The sequence below is a fragment of the Sinohyriopsis cumingii genome, chromosome 8 (genome assembly GCF_028554795.1).
Source record: "Sinohyriopsis cumingii isolate HCF-2022 chromosome 8, ASM2855479v2, whole genome shotgun sequence".
NCBI classification, from domain to species: domain Eukaryota; kingdom Metazoa; phylum Mollusca; class Bivalvia; order Unionida; family Unionidae; genus Sinohyriopsis; species Sinohyriopsis cumingii.
The window spans coordinates 107,529,533-107,553,818 of NC_142968.1; the positions used below are offsets into that span (position 1 = coordinate 107,529,533).

The window sequence follows — 24,286 nt, forward strand, 5'->3', positions numbered from 1 at the left end:
CATTCAATAGTTGTAATTAAATAATGCAGCATTCCATAATGACATATAAAAAAATAATTAAATTAAAAGCAGAACTTAAAAACGTACTAATGGAAATATATTTCATGCCACAGTGACTTAGTTTTGTAATATGTGTGTAGTCCTACTTATGACTCATCTGCATGTCAAGAAACATGACTAATCTATTTATCAGGTTGCATGACTGCAATTGAAAGGAACCTGAGACAAAAAGTTAATGTCAGCTATTGGTACGTGATTTAGTTAACACTAGCCTTGCTTGAGCACGTCGAGCTACTATATATAACTAATTTGCATACGACGTTGCATTACTACAGGTAACCAAATCAAAATGAGACTTAGCGCTAATGACTAGGACTTGAATCAGGGCAAAGCGACCTAGTATGTGCATACTGAAACTCCTCATAACTCTTATCTTATCACGTTACTTGAATACAGGTAATATACAAACACATAAATTATTAATGTGAAGCCTGCGTTGTTGAGCAATCAGTCCCAAAAAGAGTAATATTTGAGTAAAGACAGTATATATATATATATATATATATATATATATATATATATATATATATATATATATATATATGCCTTGTAATAATATTATTTGCTGGTTGAATAAATCCTTGTCTTCGGTCATTTCTAAAGGCAACTATGCATATTTAAACAACTTAGAAAGCAGAGCAAATGGAAAGTACGTGTGTGGTTATAACACAGAGAAATTTCACATGGCAAATTGGTATATTAATACCAGAATGACCTAATACCTACTTGTTACACTTGTACCTCATTTATGGAGGGATGGAGACCAATATTATTGAACTGTGGCAAACCGTCAATACAAGGTAATCTAAAGTCAGCGGCGGTTTTAGGGCAAAATGAGGACAATGGGTCCCCAAAATCTATTTCGTATAACACTGAAGAAACTCTGTGAAATGTTCATAGAGAAAAGGTTTGTTTTATTTGCTAAAAATCATCGTCTCTATATTGAACATACAACAGAGAAACTTTTAATTCAAAAAGCAGATTTAGCGAGTATAAATGTAAACCATATTCGGCAGGCCCGATACCACACATTTCCCACCTCGCTAAAGCCATTGCAGCAAAACAGGATATCTTGACAATTTCTTATTCCTTACTTGTGAATCATTGCCATGTATGCAAAAGTGTGGGTGGTGGTTGCAGTTTATGATTACCTGACAATAGGGCGTATTAGTCAAACTGCAATCATCGAAATATGTCCGCTTAATGATGTATGCGTATAATCTCTTTAATATTGACACCTTTTGATGAGGATTGAACTTTCTTTTGAGAATGTGATATAATAGCCACCAGTTTTATTATAATACACGATTTTCCTACCGAGTATTTCTATTTCACGTTGAGAATAAACCTGTCAAATCTTTTTCTGAAAAAATAATAGACTCTGGTCATCAATATAAAATGTATTTATTACAAAACATAGACTATTATTTTATTAAGTTTCACTGATATCCTATTTACATTCAGACCATTATAGCATTTAGCGTATGCTGACGGTCGAAAGAATTCTTAGTCCGTAGCAAGGCTAGGATTCGTCCAATGGGTAGACACTGTACATTTCCTTTTCAAATTGTTGTGGTTCAATGATATTGGAAGAGATAGGAAGTTAGTGCATTAATGAAGCTCACAGCAGCATTGTTATGGGTCATTTTTGTTGCTAGAGTACATTTGCTTTAAATGTGACACATAGCAGATTTTCATGCTTTTTGTTTTCAGCTGTAACCCTCACTTTGAAAGTGCCCTGCAATAGAGAAAATATGCAGTAAAACATATAACAATATCTACACAATTTCAATCATACAGTCATAATGAGTATAAGCTATAGTATACATTACTATTTTTATTTAAATTAAAACTAAACAAATCAGTAGAAAGAAGTTCATTTTGATTGCTATATGAATGATTGACAAATTCTTCACTTTTACAATTGGTTTTATTTCATAACGTCAGTGGATGAGACATCAGTACATAATTTATTGGGTACCACGCAATAATTTGTATTGTATAGCTTATCCTCAGTTTTGGAGGGTTTGGTCTAGTGTTTTACAGCACAGCACAGTAACACACAAGGTTTATTTACTGATGTGCCCACTGCAATAAATTGCCTTCCCTAAAGGACACACTACAGGCTAGCATGACGGCAGTATTCGAACCCACACCAATATCGTCTCGAGTTCAGCCTGCTAAATGAGGAGTCAAATCTATCTCCGCTAGTGTGGTGTTACAACGTTCACGAGGGTACATTGGGCATATCATTCGTTCCATATACCTCAGTGGTGCAAGCTAACATGGAAGTGGGAATGACAACTGTGTAAACTGTGCCAAAACATAAAAACTTTTAAACAAGATACGAGGAGCAAATGGAAGATACGCTGGTGATGATATGTTACTCTTTAAAGTATTTTTGTTTTTCATTATTTTTCTCCTTTAATTGTTGAGACCTCTTGACAAGACCTTGCATACGAAAATCGCATACTGATATATATTTCCGGTAATGCAAATTGATGTAATTAACACCAAGAATGACGAACGACTATGTAGATTCCTTTCTGGAACACTCAACACTTGTCAAAAGCTCTAGCGCAATATAGGTATATTATTTATTTTCATAAAGATCACCTGGTGACCACTGTATAGCAAACGTATGTAGGTTCAAATTTTCGTTTGCACAATTTAAATACTTGATATATATTCTCTGCATCTGCAATCTTTATTATATGTTAAGACATCAAGCATTGTCTTTGTTACATGTTTAGGCATTAAGCAGTGTCTTTGATACAGTTTTAATCAAACATTGTTTTTGGTATGTGTTTAGGCATTAAGCAGTGTCGTTGATACAGTTTTAATCAAACATTGTTTTTGGTATGTGTTTAGGCATTAAGCATTGTCGTTGATACAGTTTTAACCAAACATTGTATTTGTTATATGTCTAGGCACTGAGCATTGTCTTTGATACAGTTTTAATCAAGCTTTGCCTTTATTGTATGTTTAGGCATTAAGCATTGTCTTTAATGCAGTTTTAACCAAACATTGTATTTGTTATATATTTAGGCATTAAGCATCGTCTTTAATGCAGATTTAATCAAACATTTTATTTGTAATATGTGTAGGCATTAAGCAGTGTCTGTGTTATATGTTTACAACTTAAGCATTTCATTGTTATATGTTTAGGCATTAAGTTGTGTCTTTGTTATATTCTGTGGCATTAAGCATTGTATTTGGTACAGCTTTGAACAAACATTTCTTTGCTATATGTTCAGTCATTATGCATATTCTTTGATACAGTTTTAATTAAACATTGTTTTTGTTATTTGTTTACGCATAAAGCATTGTCTTTAATATATGCTTAGACATTGAGCACTGTCTTTGATACAAGTTCGATCAAGCATTGTCTTTGTTATATGTTTAGGCATTATGCATTGTCTTTGTTACAGTTTTAATCAAACAGTGTCTTTGTTATATGTTTATACATTAAGCATTGTCTTTGATACAGTTTTGATCACACATTGTATTTGTTATACGTTTAGGCCTCAATAATTCTCTTTGACACAGTTTTAATCAAATATTGTATTTGTAATATGTTTAGGCATTAAGCATTGTCTTTGTTATGTGTTTACACATTAAGCATTTCTTTGTTATATGTTTAAGCATTAAGTAGTGTCTTTGTTATATTTGTGGCATTAAGCATTGTATTTGGTACAGTTTTAAGCAAACATTTCTTTGTTATATGTTTAGTTATTATGCATTTTCTTTGATACAGTTTTAATTAAACATTGTTTTTGTTATTTGTTTAAGCATTAAGCATTGTCTTTGTTATATGCTTAGGTACTGAGCATTGTCTTTGATACAGTTTTAACCAAACATTATATTTTTATATGTTTAGTCATTAAGCATTGTCTTTGATACAGTTATGCAAAGCGTTGTCTTTGTAAACGGTTTAGGCATCATACATTGTCTCCAAGGATAGAGAGAAGATGATATAGATTCAAAATATGCCTTCTGCTCCTGGAACAAATATATGTGCTTCTGCTGTCTATACATAGTCCCAATTTATATGGTTAAAAGGTATATCATTGAGAGGAGAACTAATTGGTTTCCCTAAAATGGCTAGTGCCTAATTTTAATTTACCAAGGGAAAGGCAAACGCTCAGGTGTCCCAGTGGTTTAAGCGTCCGCCGCGGATGAGGGAGGTCGTGGGTTCGATCACCGGCCGAGTCATGCCAAGGACTTATAAAAATGGTACTAACAGCTGCCTCGCTTGGCACTCAGCATTAAGAGTTTGTGTTAGGGCTGGTCGGCCTGGTGTCAGGATAATGTGACTGGGTGGGACATATGCTGCATGTCTGCGGCATGATGCCCCGGTGCTAGACATCACTATATACTGGCAAACAGCATACATCGTATCGATATGACTGACAAATTGTTAAAGCCATGTTAAAAATTCTAAACAAACGTTTATGTCCTTGTGTCACAGCTTTCAATAATTTTTTAATTCTCAGTATGACCCCTACTGTGCTGAACATAAACTCTCTCAAATCTACGGTATTCTTGTAAGCCATGTTGTAAATTCCGCCTTTATCTATGTCCATGTTCATATTTTGATCTTAACTCACCTTGAAATTCTTAAAATGGATGACATCCTTGACTGGAAAACTGGCATTAGTAAAACCTCCACCTGCGAGAATAAAATATATCATATGAAATATTATTGCTGATGAAACAGAATAAAAACGTAATTAGTTTAATACGATTGTTAATAGTAACGATTCATTCACAATTTTGTAAACGTTCATACGCTATTTATTCTATCTTCCTGTTATAAGATTGGTACCTAATATTGTTTTGCTTTATCTTTTAATCTTCTGGAAAAGCTCCTTCTCTTCCTGTACCAGTTCAAACAATATTCTGAGTTTGCTGCCATAGCATTCGTTCTTGTTGGACTGTTACTACTACAACTACTACCTCTACTGTATTACAAAATACAAATCAGTGTCAAATTGATAAAGAAATATATCTTTTTTAAATTTCATATTTGTTAGCTATTGTAAAAATCGACCTAGCTAAAGTGGATATCTTCTATTAAGTAGAGGTGACAATAACGGATTTAAGTTCATATTCTTATGTCCATTGGAATTTTCCCGTCCACTTACTTTTAATAACCTATCAGGTAAACCCTTGCATCCCATGTTAAGAACAGTTATTTTCTGAAACGATATGTTCCACATTATGTTTATCTCCTTCATAAATATCGAAGTTGTTAACTTGACCGGCAAGTCGAAGGGTCAACAGAACATGATGTTTTAATGGTATCCGTCAGATCATCCATAATGTCGGAGATATCGATTTTAATGAGATTGAAGAATGGACTATAATGTTCATATGTTAGCCTTATGCAGACGAAACTAAAGCTAATGCAATAATCAAATGCCAAAATCATGGAGAGCTAATCTAAGTTTTAAGCCGCTTAAAGGCAGATTGCTTTGCACGGTTTATCCTTAGTCTACCCGCTACTTCCTTTAAATGATATTGCGAAAACCATTAATTTAAAACCTTGAAGTATGATTCATAATGTTTTACTTAGAAAACCGGAAGAAATATACAGTATTATTTTTCAATACCTTCTAAAAAGGTTTCTTTCAAATCATACCATAGAAGTGGGCATTCACAAAAAAAATTCTTTATTATCTACAAAGGACTGGACATCCGCGCGTAAAATCTGCCATATCAACACAGAAATAGCATCCGCACTTACAATATGCCACATCAACACGTGATTTCCTAAAGTACCATGTCCAGAAGTATAGACTGCATTCATTCATTGTTAAAACCTTTGCGTTCGTCCTTTAAACAATTTTGTTCTCATTTCTATATAAATTGTACACTTAATAACCATATGTCCGTGTATATTACGCGACTGACTAAAACTACTGTAAACTTGGGTCTTGAATTACATAGCACACTGTCAAGTTAGAGACAACGTTTTCTGTTTTGCATATTAATCTTCGAAAACAGCGTAGATACTAAGTGACACGCTTATTGTTATACGACAGATCGGGATCTAACGATCCATCTTACTTATGAATCAATGCAAACATGGTAGATAATGATCAAAACCAGTATATTACGCGAAGGAAGATAATGGCATGTGCAGTTTGCTATTAGGTTCGTATTATACATGCCATTATGAATATTATCCCCCAAAAATCAAATGTGGTATCTAGAAACTCTGATGCATGACCTTCACGATCTTAGAAATATAACTTGATTCACACAAGCACAAACTTATAATCTTACCTTTCTTGATGGAGCACAACAATTGCATCTCGTTACATGGGATTTTTTTCGGCACGATGACATGGATAAATCTGTACTTTATATTTAAAAACCAATCTCCCGCATCGATGTCTGCAGCTGACAAAATAATGAAATCAATACTAAACAAAACTAAATTTCGTCTACAACTTTTCTAGAGACATAAACTAAACTCCACATACATACATACAGACAGACAGACAGACACACACACACACATACACACACATATATATACATACATGATGATGATGATGATGATGATGATGATGATGATGTTCGTCCATCGGTGTCGATGAGGACCATTTAATGCCATCGATTCACTGGGGGTGGGTCCGGAGATGGCTGATGAGTCCGATCTAGGCCTGAAAGAGTCTGCTGCAGTGGGGACATGGATGTGCAGGTTGCTGGCCGGGAGTTGAGGAACTGATTTTCCTAGCTTGCGCAGATCACGTTTTTCAAGTGCGTCAACCAGCCTTATATGCTCAAAGGCAACATAGCCAGACCATCGGAGTTGTGCCTTGCACAGCATGGTTTGGATGCTTGTCATGCCGGCCTTAGTGAGCACCTCTCTGTTTGGTACCTTGTCCTGCCATCTGACTTTCAGTAGTTTCCTTAAGGATCTCATATGGAAATGGTTCAGTTTTTTAACATGGTGGCTTTACACAGTCAATGTCTTGCAAGCATAGAGGAGGATGGGCAGACCAACCGCTGCGTAGACTTTGAGTTTGGTGGCAGGCCTGATGTCTCTCATATCCCAGACATTTGAGTGGAGTCTACCAAATGCTGTGCTGGCTTTGGCAATCCTAGTGTTGTCCTCTATGTGGACTGCTTGTGAGAAGGTGCTGCCGAGGTATGTGAATCTGTTTACATTTTTGAGCTATGGCCATTGACAGTGATGGATGGTTCCAGGTAATCTTCTCCAGGAGCTGGCTGATGCAGAACCTCGGTCTTGCTGGTAGAAATGCTGAGTCCGAAGTTGGAGCACGCTGTGGAAACAAGGTTCGTGCTCGGTTGCTGCCTGTCTCCGTGCTGGATTTGAAGGCACAGTCATCTGCAAACAGCAAGTCGCAAATGTTCTCAACTTGGACTTTGGTTTTGGCTTGGAGCCTCCTCAGGTTGAACAACTTCCCATCCAGACGGTATCTGAGACCTACTCCAACATCGCTGTCCTTGAAAGCATCCATCAACATTGCGGAAAACATCAGGCTGAAGAGAGTGGGGGCTAAGACCAATCCTTGTTTCACACCATTCGTAACTGCAAAGGGTTTGAAATAGTTACCCTGCTGCTGGACTCTGGCAAGCATGCCATCATGAAACTGTCTCACCATTTCAATTAAGACCTCTGGACATCCACATTTGGCCATGATCTTCCAAAGGCCTTCCCGGCTGACAGTGTCGAATGTCTTAGTCAGGTCAACGAAGGTGGTATATAGCTGGACATTTTGTTCAAGACATTTTTCTTGCAACTGCCTGGCAGTAAAGATCATGTCGATGGTGCCTCTCTTTTCTGAAGCCACAATGGCTTTCTGGCAGTAGACCATGATCAAGGTGTTCTGTGAGTCTGTTCAGCAGTAGCCTGGCGAGGACTTTGCCAGCGATGCAGAGTAGAGAGATTACTCTATGACTGTCGCAGGACTGGCGATTGCCTTTGCGTTTGTAAAGGTGGACGATGGATGCATCTTTTAATTCCTGGGCTATGAGTTTCGTCTTCCACATGCTACATAACATCTCTGTTAGTCTTCCCACTAAAGTAGGCCCACCAGACTTGTAGATCTCATCTGGGATGGAATCTGCTCCTGAAGCTTTTCCACTAGACATGAGCTCAATGGCCTTATGAGTTTCCAGCACTGTTGGAGGGTCAGCAAACATATCGTTGATCTCCACCTGTGGTAGACGGTTGATCACTTCATCGTTGATGGAATAGGGTCTGTTGAGGATACCGTCAAAATGTTCCGCCCAGCGATCCAGTATCTTCTCCTTCTCGGTTATGAGAGTGCTGCCATCGAAGCTTAAGAGTGGGGCTATGCCTGATGTTACTGGGCCATAAACACCACGAAGAGAGCACTATAGAAATGCTTCATGTCGTGTCTGTCGGCAAAGGACTGGGTATCATCAGCATTTCGACTCAGGCATGTGTCCTGCATATCGCGTAGTTTCTTCTGCACAGTTTGGCGGACACTGCTGAAGGCATCTTTCTTTGCAGCGGACTTGGGGTCGACGTTGTATGCACGATGGAGATGATGCTTCTCCTCCAGCAGGGAATGTATTTCTTCACAGTTCTCGTCACACCAGTCTTGGTGCTTTCGCGCAGTGACGCTAAGGGTTTCAGATGCAGTGGAGTACAACAGATGTTTGAAGGCCATCCAGCATTTCTCTACGTCGTTGGTATCAGAGTATGTGGTTTCTAGATGGCTTGTCAGAGCTTCAGACAGAGCTTGCTCATTCTTGCAGACTTTCAGCCTGTAGACGTTAAGTCGTTTTGGGACTTTAATTCCCTGTGGGCGTCTGGGAGGTTGAATTGTTAGATCCATCTTGGAAATCAATAGCCTGTGGTCTGTCCAGCAGTCAGCACCACACATGGCCTTGGTCACACGAACATCCTGCCTGTCATTCCTACGATTTAAGATGTAGTCGATCATATACCAATGCTTAGACCGTGGGTGCATCCAAGTTGTTTTATTGCGGTTAGGCAGACGGAAGATGGTGTTTGTGACCAGGAGATCAAATGTTGCGCACATTCTCAAGAGTAGACGTCCATTACTGTAGCAGTTGCCGATTCCATGTCTACCAATAGCGCCCTTCCATCAACTCTGGCGTTAAAATCACCAAGAATGATCAGCTTGTCTGACTTTGGTACCGCAGCAAAGAGAGTTTCCAGATCCTGGTAGAACTTGTCTTTGGCTTCCTCCGAGTAGGTCATGGTTGGTGCATAAGCACTAATGAGTGTGGCTTGCTTTTTCCATGTACGGGTAGCTTCAGCATTATAAGCCGGTCATTAATTCCCTTTGGTAAGATGGAGAGCTTATTCACCAAACTAGACTTGACAGAGAATCCAACTCCAGACTCCCGACGTTCATCGGTACCACATCCACTCCAGAAAAGGGTGTAAACAGCTCCAACTTCAATCAGTTGGCCCTCGTCGGCCAAGCGACTTTCACTTAGGGATGCTATCTCTATCTTGTAGCGAGCACGTTTTCATGCAATCAGGGCAGTTCTTCTCCCTGGTCTGGCAGCATCTGCACGATCCAATAGAGTGCGTATGTTCCACGCACCATGAGTGAGTGAATCTTTTTGGGTTTTCTTCGTGTTTCGACCGCAAGAATGGGATTCCCTCTAGACGCGGTAAGCTGGCCGGAGTAGATGAAGCAGGCTTCTTTAGGGCATCTTTTCTAACCCCTTCCTCAGGCTATGGAGGTAAGCAGCGCTAACCTGAAGAGCTCTGCTTAGTCGCTCAGACGGGTGCCGACATCCTTTTCTGCTTCAGATCAATGGAAGACGACCATGTGGCCTGAGCCGCTTGCGTGCAAGTCCGCCACTACGGCTGCAGTGCATCCACACCTGCCGCGTCGCAGCTCGTCCATCGCCGCAGGACTTGGGAACGTCTGATGACATAAATAACTTGCGCGTGGGTTGGATTAAAGTTAGGAACAGTTACGCAGCGTCAGCCTTACTCTCTCGTCCAGGCTCCACTTTGTCCAGTTGCAAGACGTAGTCAAGACGGCTGGAATGTAGACTGGATGCAGTGGATGACCATGGCGTCCTACGTGTCTTGCCTTGCTCTTAGCGCTCCACATTGCTTTGCTGGGTCCGCCTTTCTGCCCGTTGACCAGCTGTTGGTTCCTCCGCGCAGTCCGCCGGTTTCAGTCTTCACATGCAATAGGTGACAATCCCTGACTCACCGAGGGTCTGAAACCCATCGATTACCCTCAACCTGGTTTGGCAGGCCAGTCGAAGCCGTTGCCCGTGGTGTGGCCGCTGAGCATGCTAGAGCTTCTTTGAGCCACAGGTGAAAGTTGAGGGCCAAGTGGAGACCAAAGGTGGACTAGCTACCCCCTAGGGAGTACGACTGCTACCGTCACCAAAGGTACTACCCCTCCATGAGCACCCTTAAACGCACGTACGCACACCCACACACCCACACACATACACCCATACGTAATGAAACGTGCAAGACGGAAGTCGTTATCGTGTATTTTCTGGTGAATCTTATGTGGTGTTGGAAATATGTTGAGAGACATGTGCTGTTGGAGACATGTTGTGAGGATACATAAATTCCGCTTGTTGCTATTGTGGCATAATTAATATTTATTTTAATAAATAATCGCATTCTCATGATTTTGTGACTCGAGTACTCGATTCCGTGATCATTGCATTTTGATTAACTTGCACACAGTTTTGTTTAACTTTGCTGTGCATAACTGATGTGAATTATATGTGAATAATATTTATATTCTGGACTAAATTTATATTTTATATTTTATATTTTGTGGATTTCAATTTCTTGGATTATTCTGAAGGATCTTCTTGGATCAATGGACGCAGCGGGTGAGTGTGACACTCCATTTAATCATGTAACGTGTATAAAAAAAAATGCATATTTGTCTTGGTCGTCAACAATGTGCAAAGAGATGAAAAGCTAAGCATAGTATTCTAGTTTTCATGTGTAATATATGACGTTATAAATGGCAGAGATATCCTGATAGATGTATGTATATATATATACACTTAAGTGCTCTTTTATGTTGTGTGTGATTGTTATTGCGAAAAAAGGAGTTGAAATTCGTACACAATCTGTGATTCGTACATGTACTCATTTAGTGCTCATAATTACTATATATGACGATATGCCATATACATGTCAGAGATTTGCCATCTACAGTCAGATTCTAGATAAGATCTAAATTCACATTGGGGCATTCGGATCATGATGTTGGAAACATGATGTGTGGGTAATGTCAAATACATTAAGTATCGTTGTTAAAGACTATATGTATTTTGTGAGATGCTTTTGTGAACTGTTGTTCACGTTAACTCACGTTAACTCATTCCAGTGTAAATGTGTATTCAGTCCTAGTGCCAGTAGTTATTTCCTTATATGTGTTATATATTTAGTTTTTTAGTGAGTAGATAGTGAGTAGATAGTGAGCAAATCACATATGTACGAATTCAAAATATTATGGTAGCGGATGCGTTAGCTTTGGTACCGTTACCATGTGTTAATTCTGAGCTAAGTTCTGAGTTAGACCAAATATCATTCATCATTCGAACAATGAGAACAATTTCAGTTAAGTGATGCACGAGAGGTAACAGAACATACAACTGTTACATATCTGTCCTAGCAGAAGAGGGCTCACATTCGTTAGTGCAAGTGCGAGCGATATATAACAGGTATTAACCTATTTATCAATTGTATACGGACTTCACTATAAACCGTTGAACATGGATGACAACCTAGAAATAGATGAGCGTTACAGTGGTGATGAAAGGTCCGGTTTAGAAGAAGACTTAATAGCAACCCAGACCGAAAAAAATATATACCTTCAAATTGATTCGAAATTTGGAACTCTGGACAGAGATGAATTTAAAAAGATGTGTTTGGAATTGGATGTACAGAGTTTAAAAGATATAAGACTATCACTTCACGACCTGGCTAAATTGGAAAATGTCAATTACCCTGTGACGCGTATAGTTGAGAGAACAGTAAGATGTGATAGTGCTCCTCTAGAGGAGAGATTAGCTGAGGATATATTTATTCTATACCATTTCTTAACAGGAGATAACAACTTATCTGAAGTGAAAAGCCTTGCGTCGAGACAGAAGCCGAGCACGGGCACGATTGATAACAGTACATGCGTGAGTCAAGCATCTAAAAGAAAAGGATCTAACAAACAGTCTCAGCGATCTGAACCAAAACCAGAACAGGTGATAACGTTATCAGATCACAATTCAGTATCTTCACTATCAAACGATAAAAATGACAGTTCAATAACAACAGAGAACTTATACAAGATAATAGACCTAAAACATTTTATACAAAGCAGTATTCAACAAATGAAAGATGACATTAGAAATGAATTGAAAACTGAGCTTGACAAGATACGTAAAGAACTGCTCAGTAGAGACGTTAACTCGACTAGGTTACAATCAGAATTAGGAAGATGCAAAGAGGAAGAGAAGAAGTTATCACAAGACAACCTGGCCTTGAGAATCTCACTCAGGGAGAAGAATAACCAGCTGGAAACTATAAATGCTCACCAGCTGTTTCTACACCAATTGCTCGGTGATAAAGTATATAACAAGGCTAAAGAAAATGTAACTTCAAAATGTGAGGCAGAAACTCAGACATTACTAGCTGATATAGTGCGTATGGGCAATCATTCAAATGAAACACAAACGGAAAAGAGGGCTAAAGCGATAAATGCTCTGGACTCTGATTATATCAAACGGCGGAAGCATTTATCGGATCAAACGGAATATACGGCCAAGTCAACTGACTCAAGGGAAGGAGTGGCGTCGACACTGTCCACCATACTCAATACCTCCAACGAAGAACCTACATTAGTTAAAGATAACGATGTACGTGATTATCTCCAAGATCAGAAATACTCGGCACGAGTACACACAAGGAACAACGATAGGGAGAGAAGGTCACCATTAGCAAACAATCCGGGCACCTCATTGAAGGACACTGATAAAGTAAACAAACCGATTGAAGTTATCACAACCAACAGAAACTACAGACCACATAAACGAATGAGGAACTCTTATGAACGTCGAGTTCTAATGTCAAGAATACCAGTTGATAGAACAAGAGAGGAGATGAGAACCTGTATTAAAAAACACGCTAAAATTAAAGGGGTAGAAGTAATTGACTCTCAGATATTAAAGCATTGGCGAGTAAAAGGAGGAAAGGACACTTTTACTGTTTTAATCACGGTAGATAAGTTAGACTTTGAGAAAGTTTTAGAGGAAGGTTTTTGGCCAAATTTTGTATGGGCAAGAGAATGGTATGAGGATTATGGTGATAAGGACACCCAGCAGTACTGGCGTAAATAAATAAAGGAGTAGTAAGTAAAATACATATATTATGGTAAATTGCTATATAGTCTTTGCAATACTTGTGTTGAAAATCTATTTTTCGTTAAGTCAACTAATGTCTAGTCATACATTTCGTTTGTTGACGTGGAACGTAAAAGGAGTCATGTACGGGTCACCTTACTTGTATTCTTTGCTAAATGAGGTAGATGTTGCTATACTTACTGAGCATTGGCTTCTTCCGGAGCAGCTCAATTTCCTAGATAATATACATCCAGATTTTAAATCATTCGCACGCTCTGACAAAAGACTAGCAGTAAATTTCGAAGAAAGGCTAAGGCATACGGGGTTCGGGGGAATAGCAATCCTTTATAGGAAATCACTCCACGTTAATCCCTTGTCGAGCGCTGGCAGTGACAGAGTTTTAGGGATAGAGGTAAAATGTAATGATAGACTTAAATATTTTATATTCGGGGCACTTTTGCCATCAACTAATTTTCCTATTGCAAGTTACTCCGAAACAATAGAAGAACTAAAGGATCAGTTTGATATTTTCTGCAAAGAAGGCATTCCCGTACTTGCCGGAGACTTCAATGGTCAGCTAAGTTCACTGTTTAGCTCCAAAGCAAATTGTTTAACATCAAACGCTAGAGGCACTATTCTGGAAAAGTTTCTGAGCGATAGACATTTAATATCTGTTAATAGTCAATCCATTTGTGAAGGGCCAGATTTTACTTTTTTCTCAACCGATGGCAAATCAAAATCTTTGATAGACCATATACTATTGCAAAAAAGTAAATTCGATTTAGTGGTTAAGGCAGAAATAATAGATGATCATCCTTTGAACATTTCAGATCATCTTCCTGTAAAAATAGAGTTGGTCACACCTTTAGTACATAAGGCAACAATGGCTGACGAGCATATCATTCATTCCATAAATTGGAAGAAAGCCTCAGCAGAACAAATGAATAGATATAAGGAAGCAACACGCAACGAATTGTTAGCGCAAATGCATAAAGCAGAATTAGCGACGAATGTCGATATTGAAATTATTATTCAAGACACAGTAAAGATTTTACATGAAGCAGCATCTAGGTTTCTCCCCATAAAGAGGTTTTGCCCATACGCTAACCCCTATTGGAAACTATTAAACGTAAAAAAGTTTCACACGGAAATGCGGCTGAAACGCAGGGTATGGATTTCTAATGGTAGGCCAAGAGGTTGGGAATATATATCATATGCGAACTATAAGAAAGCGAAGAAATTGTTTGCAAAAGAATTATTGAAAGCTAAAGAAATATACGATAGAGAACAATTTAGTGAGCTTGAAAAGGCTGCAGAGCTCGATATTTCTACTTTCTATAAGTTTATACGGAATAAAAGAAATAAACGCGATTACATTCACGAAATCGAATCAAACGGAAAAATTGTACGCGATCACGACTCTATTAGAGAGTTATGGGCAAATCATTTCTCCAGTTTATCACTGCCTGACAATACTTATCTGTACGATGAAAATCATTACCAGATGGTCTTAGCAGAGGTCAGAAAACAAACTAAAGAAACCTATTCACACTTTGATGAACTTGTTGATAAAATCCCCACTAGAGACGAAATCAGTAGTGCAATTAGCTCTCTCAATAAAGATAAGGCATGTGGCCACGACGGTATTGTTGCTGAGCATTTACTGTTTGCGGACCCTCCAAGCAGTGTACAATTACTTGAAATTATATTCACAAAAGTGTACGAGGCCGAGAAGTACCCGTGCCACTTTAAACAAGGTTTGGTTATACCAATATTCAAAGGAGGGGGAAAGAACAAATTAGATATGAATAATTACCGCGATATAACTATAATTCCAGTGCTTCAGAAAGTTCTAGAACAAATTATATATAGTAGACTACTTATATTTTCTAAACAGATTTCTTTTCCAAATCCGTTGCAACAGGGTTTTAGAAATAATTGCGGTAGTATCACTGCAGCGTTCTGTATCAAAGAATCTATATGCTACTATTTGGATAAAAAATACTCCTGTCTATGCTACATTTCTTGATAATGCTAAAGCCTTCAACACAGTTTGGCATAATGGGTTATTCTACAAGTTGTACAGACTTGGCATCAAAGGGAAGACCTGGCGCATCATGAAAGATTCGTGTGAGAGAGTAACAAGCTCTGTTTTATATGCGGGCAAGCTGTCCAAACGCTTCGATATTATGCAGGGTGTAGGACAGGGCCGTATCTTGTCTGCCTGGTTCTTTCTTGTAATGATAGATGATTTGATCACGGAATTAGATCACACTTTGCGAGGTCTAAATCTTGTTGATCTCCACCTGCCTTGTGTCTTATTAGCAGATGACACAACTGTAATGTCTAACTCGCGTCATTCAATGCAACAGCTGCTAGATACAATTTCCGACTATGCGAAAAGGTGGAGATTAAGATATAATGCAGATAAAAGTTGCACCATCTTGTTTACTAACAAAAGAACGACTGGTATACCTTCTTTTATGCTCGACAAATCTCCAATTCCGGCAGTCAAAAGTAAGAAGTATGCCGGCATACCTCTAAAATACAACTTAAAACCAAACGACGCGATAAAAGAAGCATGTGATAAAGGCAAACACTTGTTAAACTCTTTATATTTTATTGGTATCAGAGATGGAGGAATGAACCCTCTAACAAGTCTGAAGATTTGGAAAAGAATTATTCTACCCTCGGTCCTATATGGATGTGAACTATGGTCAGGTATCACAAACTCAAATATAGAAGAACTTGAGTTATGCCAGAGATATGCAGCGCGACGTATGCAAGCTTTCGATAAATATTCGCCTACGGAGGCAACAAGTAGTACCTTAGGACTCTGGTCAATGGAAGCATACATAGATAGGATGAAATTGCTCCTTTTCAACCGATTATGTAAGGGCGATTGGACTTTTATCTGGAAAAAGATTTTCATTATGCGCCTATGTCAGTATCTGAACAACCCGCTAAAACAGACGGGATTTATACCTGATATTGACAAAATAACTAAGAAATATGGTATGGGAAATGTTCTTTTAGACTATGCAGAAAGTATACAAACTGAAGAAAAACTCATCTGGAATCGACATATTACTGATATTATCCAAAACCATGAAGAAACTACCTGGAGAGCAAATATGGAACTAAGGGATGATTTAATTCACTTCAGAAACATTCATTTGGACTTAAAACTAAGTAATATATGGTTTCTTGGGCGTAAATATCCATCCATGTTATGGCCTCTCTTGAAGTAATGAAACTATATATCATGCCTGTTGGTAAAGTTATGGTATGCAAACTCTGTGGAAAAGAGACTGACGACAGAGCGAAACATCTTATTTTAGGCTGCGAAATGCTGCTTGAGGAACGAAATGTTTTCTTTGAGAGAGTGATTGACTCTTTAGAAGTGAGAGACGGGGTTAACTTATTCAATCAAGAAGACGATATATTGTTGGAGACACTTCTTGGGAGCAGGGTTGACTGCATGTCGTCTATTGACGATGACGTATCAGATAGGCTCATGTTGGTGACCGCAAACAGCATAGCTTCATTCTACAATAAAATGTGTGCCCTACTATCAACTAACATGCCCTAACATGATATTAAAAGTAAGTAGTAAATTAACATTAAATATAAACAATTAAAGGCCAAAGTCTTCTTGTCAAATCCGCAAATTTTGTTGTCTGACAGCTGTTTGTGTGTGCGTTTATGTATTTGTTTATGTATTTGTTTATGTTTATTTCCAAGAGATTTCTATATGGTTTTCTGTATTTATATATCTCATTTTGTAAACGCATTAGTTGACGATGTATATATCATGCTTGCGTTCTCGTCTATGATGTGTCTCATAATTCTATGATATGTATAATATGTATCTTAGCAACCTGATATACTCTTTGTTGTAGAGGTTACTAAGTCATTTAGACAATCAGTCATAGATAAATGCATGCACGCACGCATACGCGCAAACAAGTATATATATGCATAAATACATGCGTCATATGAAGAAAAGAAACTACATATAGAATTACACTGTTATAAGTTTTACATTTCATTTTCGTTGCTATCTCGGACTTAATGTTAAGCACATAACACTATAGACGTATTAACTTTTCGAAATATTATCATCATCAAGCAACTGTTAAAAGATCAGTGCCATGCTCCGCCAAATGATTGCAGATTTGCATAATTGCAGGTATTGAGATATTTCGTTTTGTCAATACGGTAGCTTACACAGTATTACAATTGTATTACTACTGTATCTTTGTCACTTTTCTGTTCTATTTTATGATCTTGTATTATTCTGAATTTGTTTAATCTGATGTAATCTCTTTTTAAAGAGGAAATAAAGTCAGTCAGTCAGTCAGTCAGTCAGTCATACATACATATCATATCATGTTGGTGACCGCAAACAGCATAGCTTCATTCTACAATAAAATGTGTGCCCTACTATCAACTAACATGCCCTAACATGATATTAAAAGTAAGTAGTAATTTAACATTAAATATAAACAATTAAAGGCCAAAGTCTTCTTGTCAAATCCGCAAATTTTGTTGTATGACAGCTGTTTGTGTGTGTTTATGTATTTGTTTATGTATTTGTTTATGTTTATTTCCAAGAGATTTCTATATGGTTTTCTGTATTTATATATCTCATTTTGTAAATGCATTAGTTGACGATGTATATATATATATCATGCTTGCGTTCTCGTCTATGATGTGTCTCATAATCCTATGATATGTATAATATGTATCTTAGCAACCTGATATACTCTTTGTTGAAGAGGTAACTAAGTCATTTAGACAGTCAGTCATAGATAAATGCATGCACGCACGCATACGCGCAAACAAGTATATATATGCATAAATACATGCGTCATATGAAGAAAAAAAAAACTACATATAGAATTACACTGTTATAAGTTTTCCATTTCATTTTCGTTACTATCTCGAACTTAATGTTAAGCACATAACACTATAGACGTATTAACTTTTCGAAATATTATCATCATGAAGCAACTGTTAAAAGATTAGTGCCTTGCTCCGCCAAATGACTGCAGATTTGCATAATTGCAAGCATTGAGATATTTCGTTTTGTCAATACGGTAGCTGACACAGTATTACTATTGTATTTTTGTCAATTTTCTGTTTTATTTTATGATCTTGTATTATCATGAATTTGTTTATTCTGATGTAATCTCTTTTTAAAGAGGAAATAAAGTCAGTCAGTCAGTCAGTCATACATACATACATACATACATACATAAATGCATGCATGCATGCATGCATACATACATACATACATACATACATACAAGAGGATAGACAAGAAAAACAAGGACAACATCCTGCAATGAAATCACCAAGCAATGTTAATAAGAACTATAACAAAAAGTATAAATAATTGGAAAAACACTTACGTGCTGTGTAGTTTACGTAAAGTTTCAATGAACCATGTGGATCAATATCTTTCGGCTCCCAGGAAATATTGTAGCTCGACTTGGGATCTGGAAGTAGAACATTTGTACTAATTTGACGTATTTCTGCCTGCTAACTTCATTCGACTGCTACAAGAAAATCTGTTAGAAGAGAAAGACGACAGACAGATACAGACGAGAGAGACAGATAGACAGAGAGAAAGAGAATATTAATAAGGCACCTTTTTATTTCAAACACATTAAAAGAATATCTAGATATATACTCCGCAAAACAAAATCAACCCCTCCGACTCTGATATATACCCCATCCCGTTTTACGTGACCTCTTAGGTTTCATGACTAATTCGAATCTAAAGACGTAATCAGAACTATATATTTATTTTAGCCTACTCTTATATCCTTGTTACTATAGAGAACACAGCGATGACGTGCCGAGATTCAATATACCGATCTAAATCCATATAGGAAGCAGCCATAAAAATAATAATTTTCACACGACTTAGACTGTTGAGTATGTGTCAAGCTCACGCTCATTTTTTATGTTGCATACATCCGACCAGTTAAACTATAACCTCACGAGCAAACCTAACTACCTTTAGATGCATAACTACCGAGATACATACTATCCAATCTATGTATGCTAATATTGCTTTAATAACAAAACGCATATATCAATATGTACCGGTATATTAAGAGAGACAGGCAGAGAGAGAGAGAAAGGGGGGTATCACGGTACCAGTGCCTGCTTACCAAATAGGCAGAGTAGGCACATGCCTATGGGCCCCACGCCTCTTAGGGGAACCGAATAGAACGGAAAAAAATAATATTTATAAAACGTATTAGGAGATCATTTGCGAGGTGGGCCCCAATATTTCGACTGCCTAAGGGCCTCCACAGGGTTTAATCCGGCACTCCACGGTGCCAACTGGTTTTTTTTTTTTATTCATAGACTTCAACGCGAATCTTTTGTGAAATAAATATACTTTATATCCTACCTCAGCATGCGTGTATCACACTGTCATCGAGAACAATACTAGATTGTCAGTTTGACAAGGACATAACCAGGTATTTCAGTGAATTTAAGAGCGATAACTCTGCTGGAATTGAAAAGGAATAGGAGTTACGTTAGATGCATTTCATTGTATGACATTTTGTTTTCAAATCATACAAAATACCAAATATGATCTAGATATTAATTAATATAATCTCACATGTCGCCAAAAGACTCAACATTTTTTTTTAAACCTGAACGAAACTAAAACTCTTGCATAATGCACCAATCTCAGCTAGTTATGTTGTGGATTAAATGAATACAGTGTTTCCTACACTTAAAAGTTCCGTCTACCTGGAGTTGTACAATCTGATACCGTTCTACGAGAGAGAGAGAGAAAGAGAGAGAGAGAGAGACAGACAGACAGACAGACAGACAAACACAGACAGACAGACAGAGACAGAGAGATGGTTTCCTTACCGCAATTTTCCATATAACCCCTCGCGTGACTTGGCGATCCTGGACTCTCTGAACCCAACAACACACTGGGAGATCCTGGACTCTCTATATCCAGCTGCAACCAGGGTAGCTCAAACAAACCAAAAAGCGATTCAACTGTAGATAATGATGCGTAGAGTGCCTGGATGACCAGGAAAAGTACAACATGATTCATATTTCGAGTTTACAGATCTGCAATAATAATAATAATAATAATATAAGTGAATGTCTTCTTTTTTGAAATATTCAATAACTGGGCATTAAACATATTGGGAATGATTTATCACTATACCTTTTTAAACTATTCCAAAGTGCAAACACAACTCTGTATTTTTAAGAAATAACTTTCTTTTTTGGTGAAAATTGCTGATTTTGGCGCTGGGGATAATCGATGTGTCAGCGACAAACAATGTATGGGCATTTCACGGTCTACCGCCGAGAAATTAGAGTTATTTGAAGCTGGCAACAGTAGTTTGTACAGAATATTTGACAATGAGTTTTCAGCAGAAGGTGGTGTGTAAAGTGACATCAAACACGACATAGCGGGAGACGTCAAGTATTTTGCCTATGAAATCTTGTATTGAAAGTATTACAAATCTAGACTAAGTAAACACTACTCAAGGAATTAGGATCAAAAGGCATGGTTAGTCAGTGAAACACTACTCAAGGAATTAGGATCAAAAGGCATGGTTAGTCAGTGAATTCTATTTCTGTTTTCGTTCTTTTGGCTTTGACAAAACTTTTTCAGGATCATTTTTGATTCAATTCATAATACGTTACCTTCCTCTCACATTTTCATGTATGAATTTTATAAATAAATTATTTGTTACATTTTATAAAACTTGGGTTTACTCTTCTACTACTTGGTTTATGACATACAGTCGTAACGTTATAAATAACCCCCAAAATTTGAGAAAACATTATCTCTGTTTAATTAGACACTTACATTGTTACCTACCTAGTTATTTTAATGATACCGGGTGGTTTGTATCCAGAACCAGATAGTGTTAATAGTTAAAACACAGCTATAGACAGATGGTTAAGTGACAGTAACTATGACTATGACATTTTATAGTTAAACGACAGCACAGACAGTTAAATGACAGTAAATACGACTATGGCATTTAATAGTCAAAACACAGCTATAGACAGTTAAGTTACAATAACTACGATTATAGCATTTAATAATCAAAACACAACTATCTACAGATGTTTAAGTGACATTACATACGACTATAGCATTTAATAGTTAAAACACAGTTGTAGACAGATGGTTAAGTTACAATAACTACGACAATAGCATTTAATAGTTAAAACACAGCTATAGACAGATGGTTAAGTGACAATAACTACGACTATAGCATTTAATAGTTAAAACACAGCTATAGACAGATGGTTAAGTGACAATAACTACGACAATAGTATTTAATAGTTAAAACACAGCTATAGACAGATGGTTAAGTGACAATAACTACGACTACAGCATTTAATAGTTAAAACACAGCTATAGACAGATGGTTAAGTGACAATAACTACGACTACAGCATTTAATAGTTAAAACACAGCTATAGACAGATGGTTAAGTGACAATAACTACGACTACAGCATTTAATAGTTAAAACACAGCTATAGACAGTTAAGTTACAATAACTACGATTATAGCATTTAATAATCAAAACACAACTATCTACAGATGTTTAAGTGACATTACATACGACTATAGCATTTAATAGTTAAAACACAGCTATAGACAGATGGTTAAGTGACAATAACTACGACTACAGCATTTAATAGTTAAAACACAGCTATAGACAGATGGTTAAGTGACAATAACTACGACTACAGCATTTAATAGTTAAAACACAGCTATAGACAGATGGTTAAGTGACAATAACTACGACTACAGCATTTAATAGTTAAAACACAGCTATAGACAGATGGTTAAGTGACAATAACTACGACTATAGCATTTAATCGTCAAATGTGTTTACTAATTGCCACAACACAGTACTGGATTCTGGCAACAGCGACCTTTAAAAGCGGTCCAAGAAATAGAACAAATTTCTGAGCCATGCACCTGTTGGTCTCGTTCAAAGCAGCAGCAATAATGACACAGAGAAGAGACATTATACAATCTAAATCATCTTACATACCAAACTCATTCAGAAACAGTTTCAGCGTCCGAGTTTCAAACATATGGTCATTGGCATACCTTTTAAATTTGTAAGGAGTGAGTTTCAGTCTAAGCATTTTCAATTATCTATCAATATTACTGAGGAACCATATTCATTTGGCAAACCTTAGGATGAAACTGACAAACATTTACAACATATCAAAGATAGAAGCAGCTGATTTGACTATGACATAAATTTTAGAATAATTACATTTTGCTACAGTGATATTGGGGGCCCCGAGTGGCCTAGTGGTCTAAAGCGCTCTCCGTTACGGATCACTGCCATCTCACCTGACTGCGTGGGTTCGATTCTAGCATTCGGCCAATGTGGGTATGTGAGAAAGCTTGCCAGTAGCTTCTCGTGGGTCGGTGGTTCTTCCCGGGGTTTTCTCGAGTTCTTCCTCCACCATTAATAGTTGCCGCCATGCATAGCCTATCGTGTGCTGAAAAATGGCGTCAAACCCCACAACAACAACAGTGTTATCGAGACTTTTTCATCACCGAAGCACGAGCAGTGAATTGTATGTCTGTTTTAATTTTAAATTCTTGCAACTGGTCAAGTGCAAAACAAATAAAAATAATACAATACTTAATTACTGTTATTCTGTGACAATTCTCCTGAAATTTGAAAGACGTTGAGTGTGTGTATTCATTAAGTAGGGTGTAAGAAAAAGGGTCACTTACTGGTCCAAAACTTATGTTCCATTTGTGAAATAAATAAAAATTCAACTTGCCTGTGACCGCAGTTTAAATCTATTCATATGTCCCACACAACATTTTTCAAAAAGTCAAAATCTAAAGAGCAAACTACCGTAGCAACACTCTAAAACAGACTGATGATGCACAGTATATATATATATATATATATATATATAAACAGCCCCATATGCGCATGTCACATGGGGATTTTCAGATGGTTGTACAATATCTATCACAAGACGCCAAAAATATAGTATTCGTTTCTTTCTTTAAGTATAAATTTTAACAATTGAAAGGAATATGTGCACATAAAGGTGATATATAATAAATACAAAATAAGTGGGGGATTTTCTGCGACGGGTAAAGAAATCGTTTGATACCACACCCAGATATTCCTACGCCGTATTAAACTCATCCTCTCAGCCCCCTCGGAACAAAACATATCTGTAGTTTTGTCTATTCATGTCATAAATAGGTCATCAGGATTTATTTCCCTTCTTTTCGAAGCAAACAAAAGCTTGAGGAAAATAAAGAGCCTGGTGTTTCGATTGTATTGGTAAACAACCTTTGTGGTGAACGAAATAGGTAGCTACAGTGACAATTTCCGTACACATAATATAAAAGATGACTTGCCTGCGATAACACAAACATACACTAGTTAAGCATGGTTTTAACAAACAATATTTGTCACATAAAGTGAGCCATCATAGATCGAGTGAACAAGGACTGAATCTCAAAGACCAGTTTTAATAAGCAGTCTACGAGTATATCGTTGTTGTTGTTGTAAGAATTGATACACTGTTTTTTCAGTATTTGAATTCTAGGGCTTAATTCATCTGTAAGTTTCCATACATTCTGCCATCCACTGACGTTGCGGTGTGACGTCATCCCGGTTGACGGGAAGCTATAACACAACAAAAACAATTAGTACAGAAGAGGTCTTTGAACCCTTCTGAATATTGTATTATAAATGTTTTGTTTCTTCGAATCTGCCAATAAATTAAATGTCGATCAATAGACCAATAACGTTCAATCAAAATATCTGCAGCAGTTCATGCA

General features: G+C 37.3%; 1 protein-coding gene across 2 annotated transcripts; it reads right to left on the reverse strand.

Moving 5' to 3' along the window:
- Positions 1-1,448: 1,448 nt before the first annotated feature.
- Positions 1,449-23,385, reverse strand: LOC149794332 (uncharacterized). 2 transcript variants are annotated; one of them, XM_089968485.1, is made up of 6 exons: positions 23,263-23,385; positions 20,338-20,547; positions 18,849-18,935; positions 6,352-6,468; positions 4,671-4,732; positions 1,449-1,798 (listed from the first exon to the last, which is right to left on the reverse strand). In XM_089968485.1, exons 2-6 carry the CDS (start codon positions 20,528-20,530, stop codon positions 1,715-1,717), a joined length of 543 nt encoding a protein of 180 aa, XP_089824611.1. In that variant the 5' UTR covers positions 20,531-20,547; positions 23,263-23,385; the 3' UTR covers positions 1,449-1,714. The 2 variants fall into 2 exon arrangements, with proteins under 2 accessions (XP_089824611.1, XP_089824612.1); XM_089968486.1 differs by having other exon boundaries at positions 23,213-23,353.
- Positions 23,386-24,286: the final 901 nt, after the last annotated feature.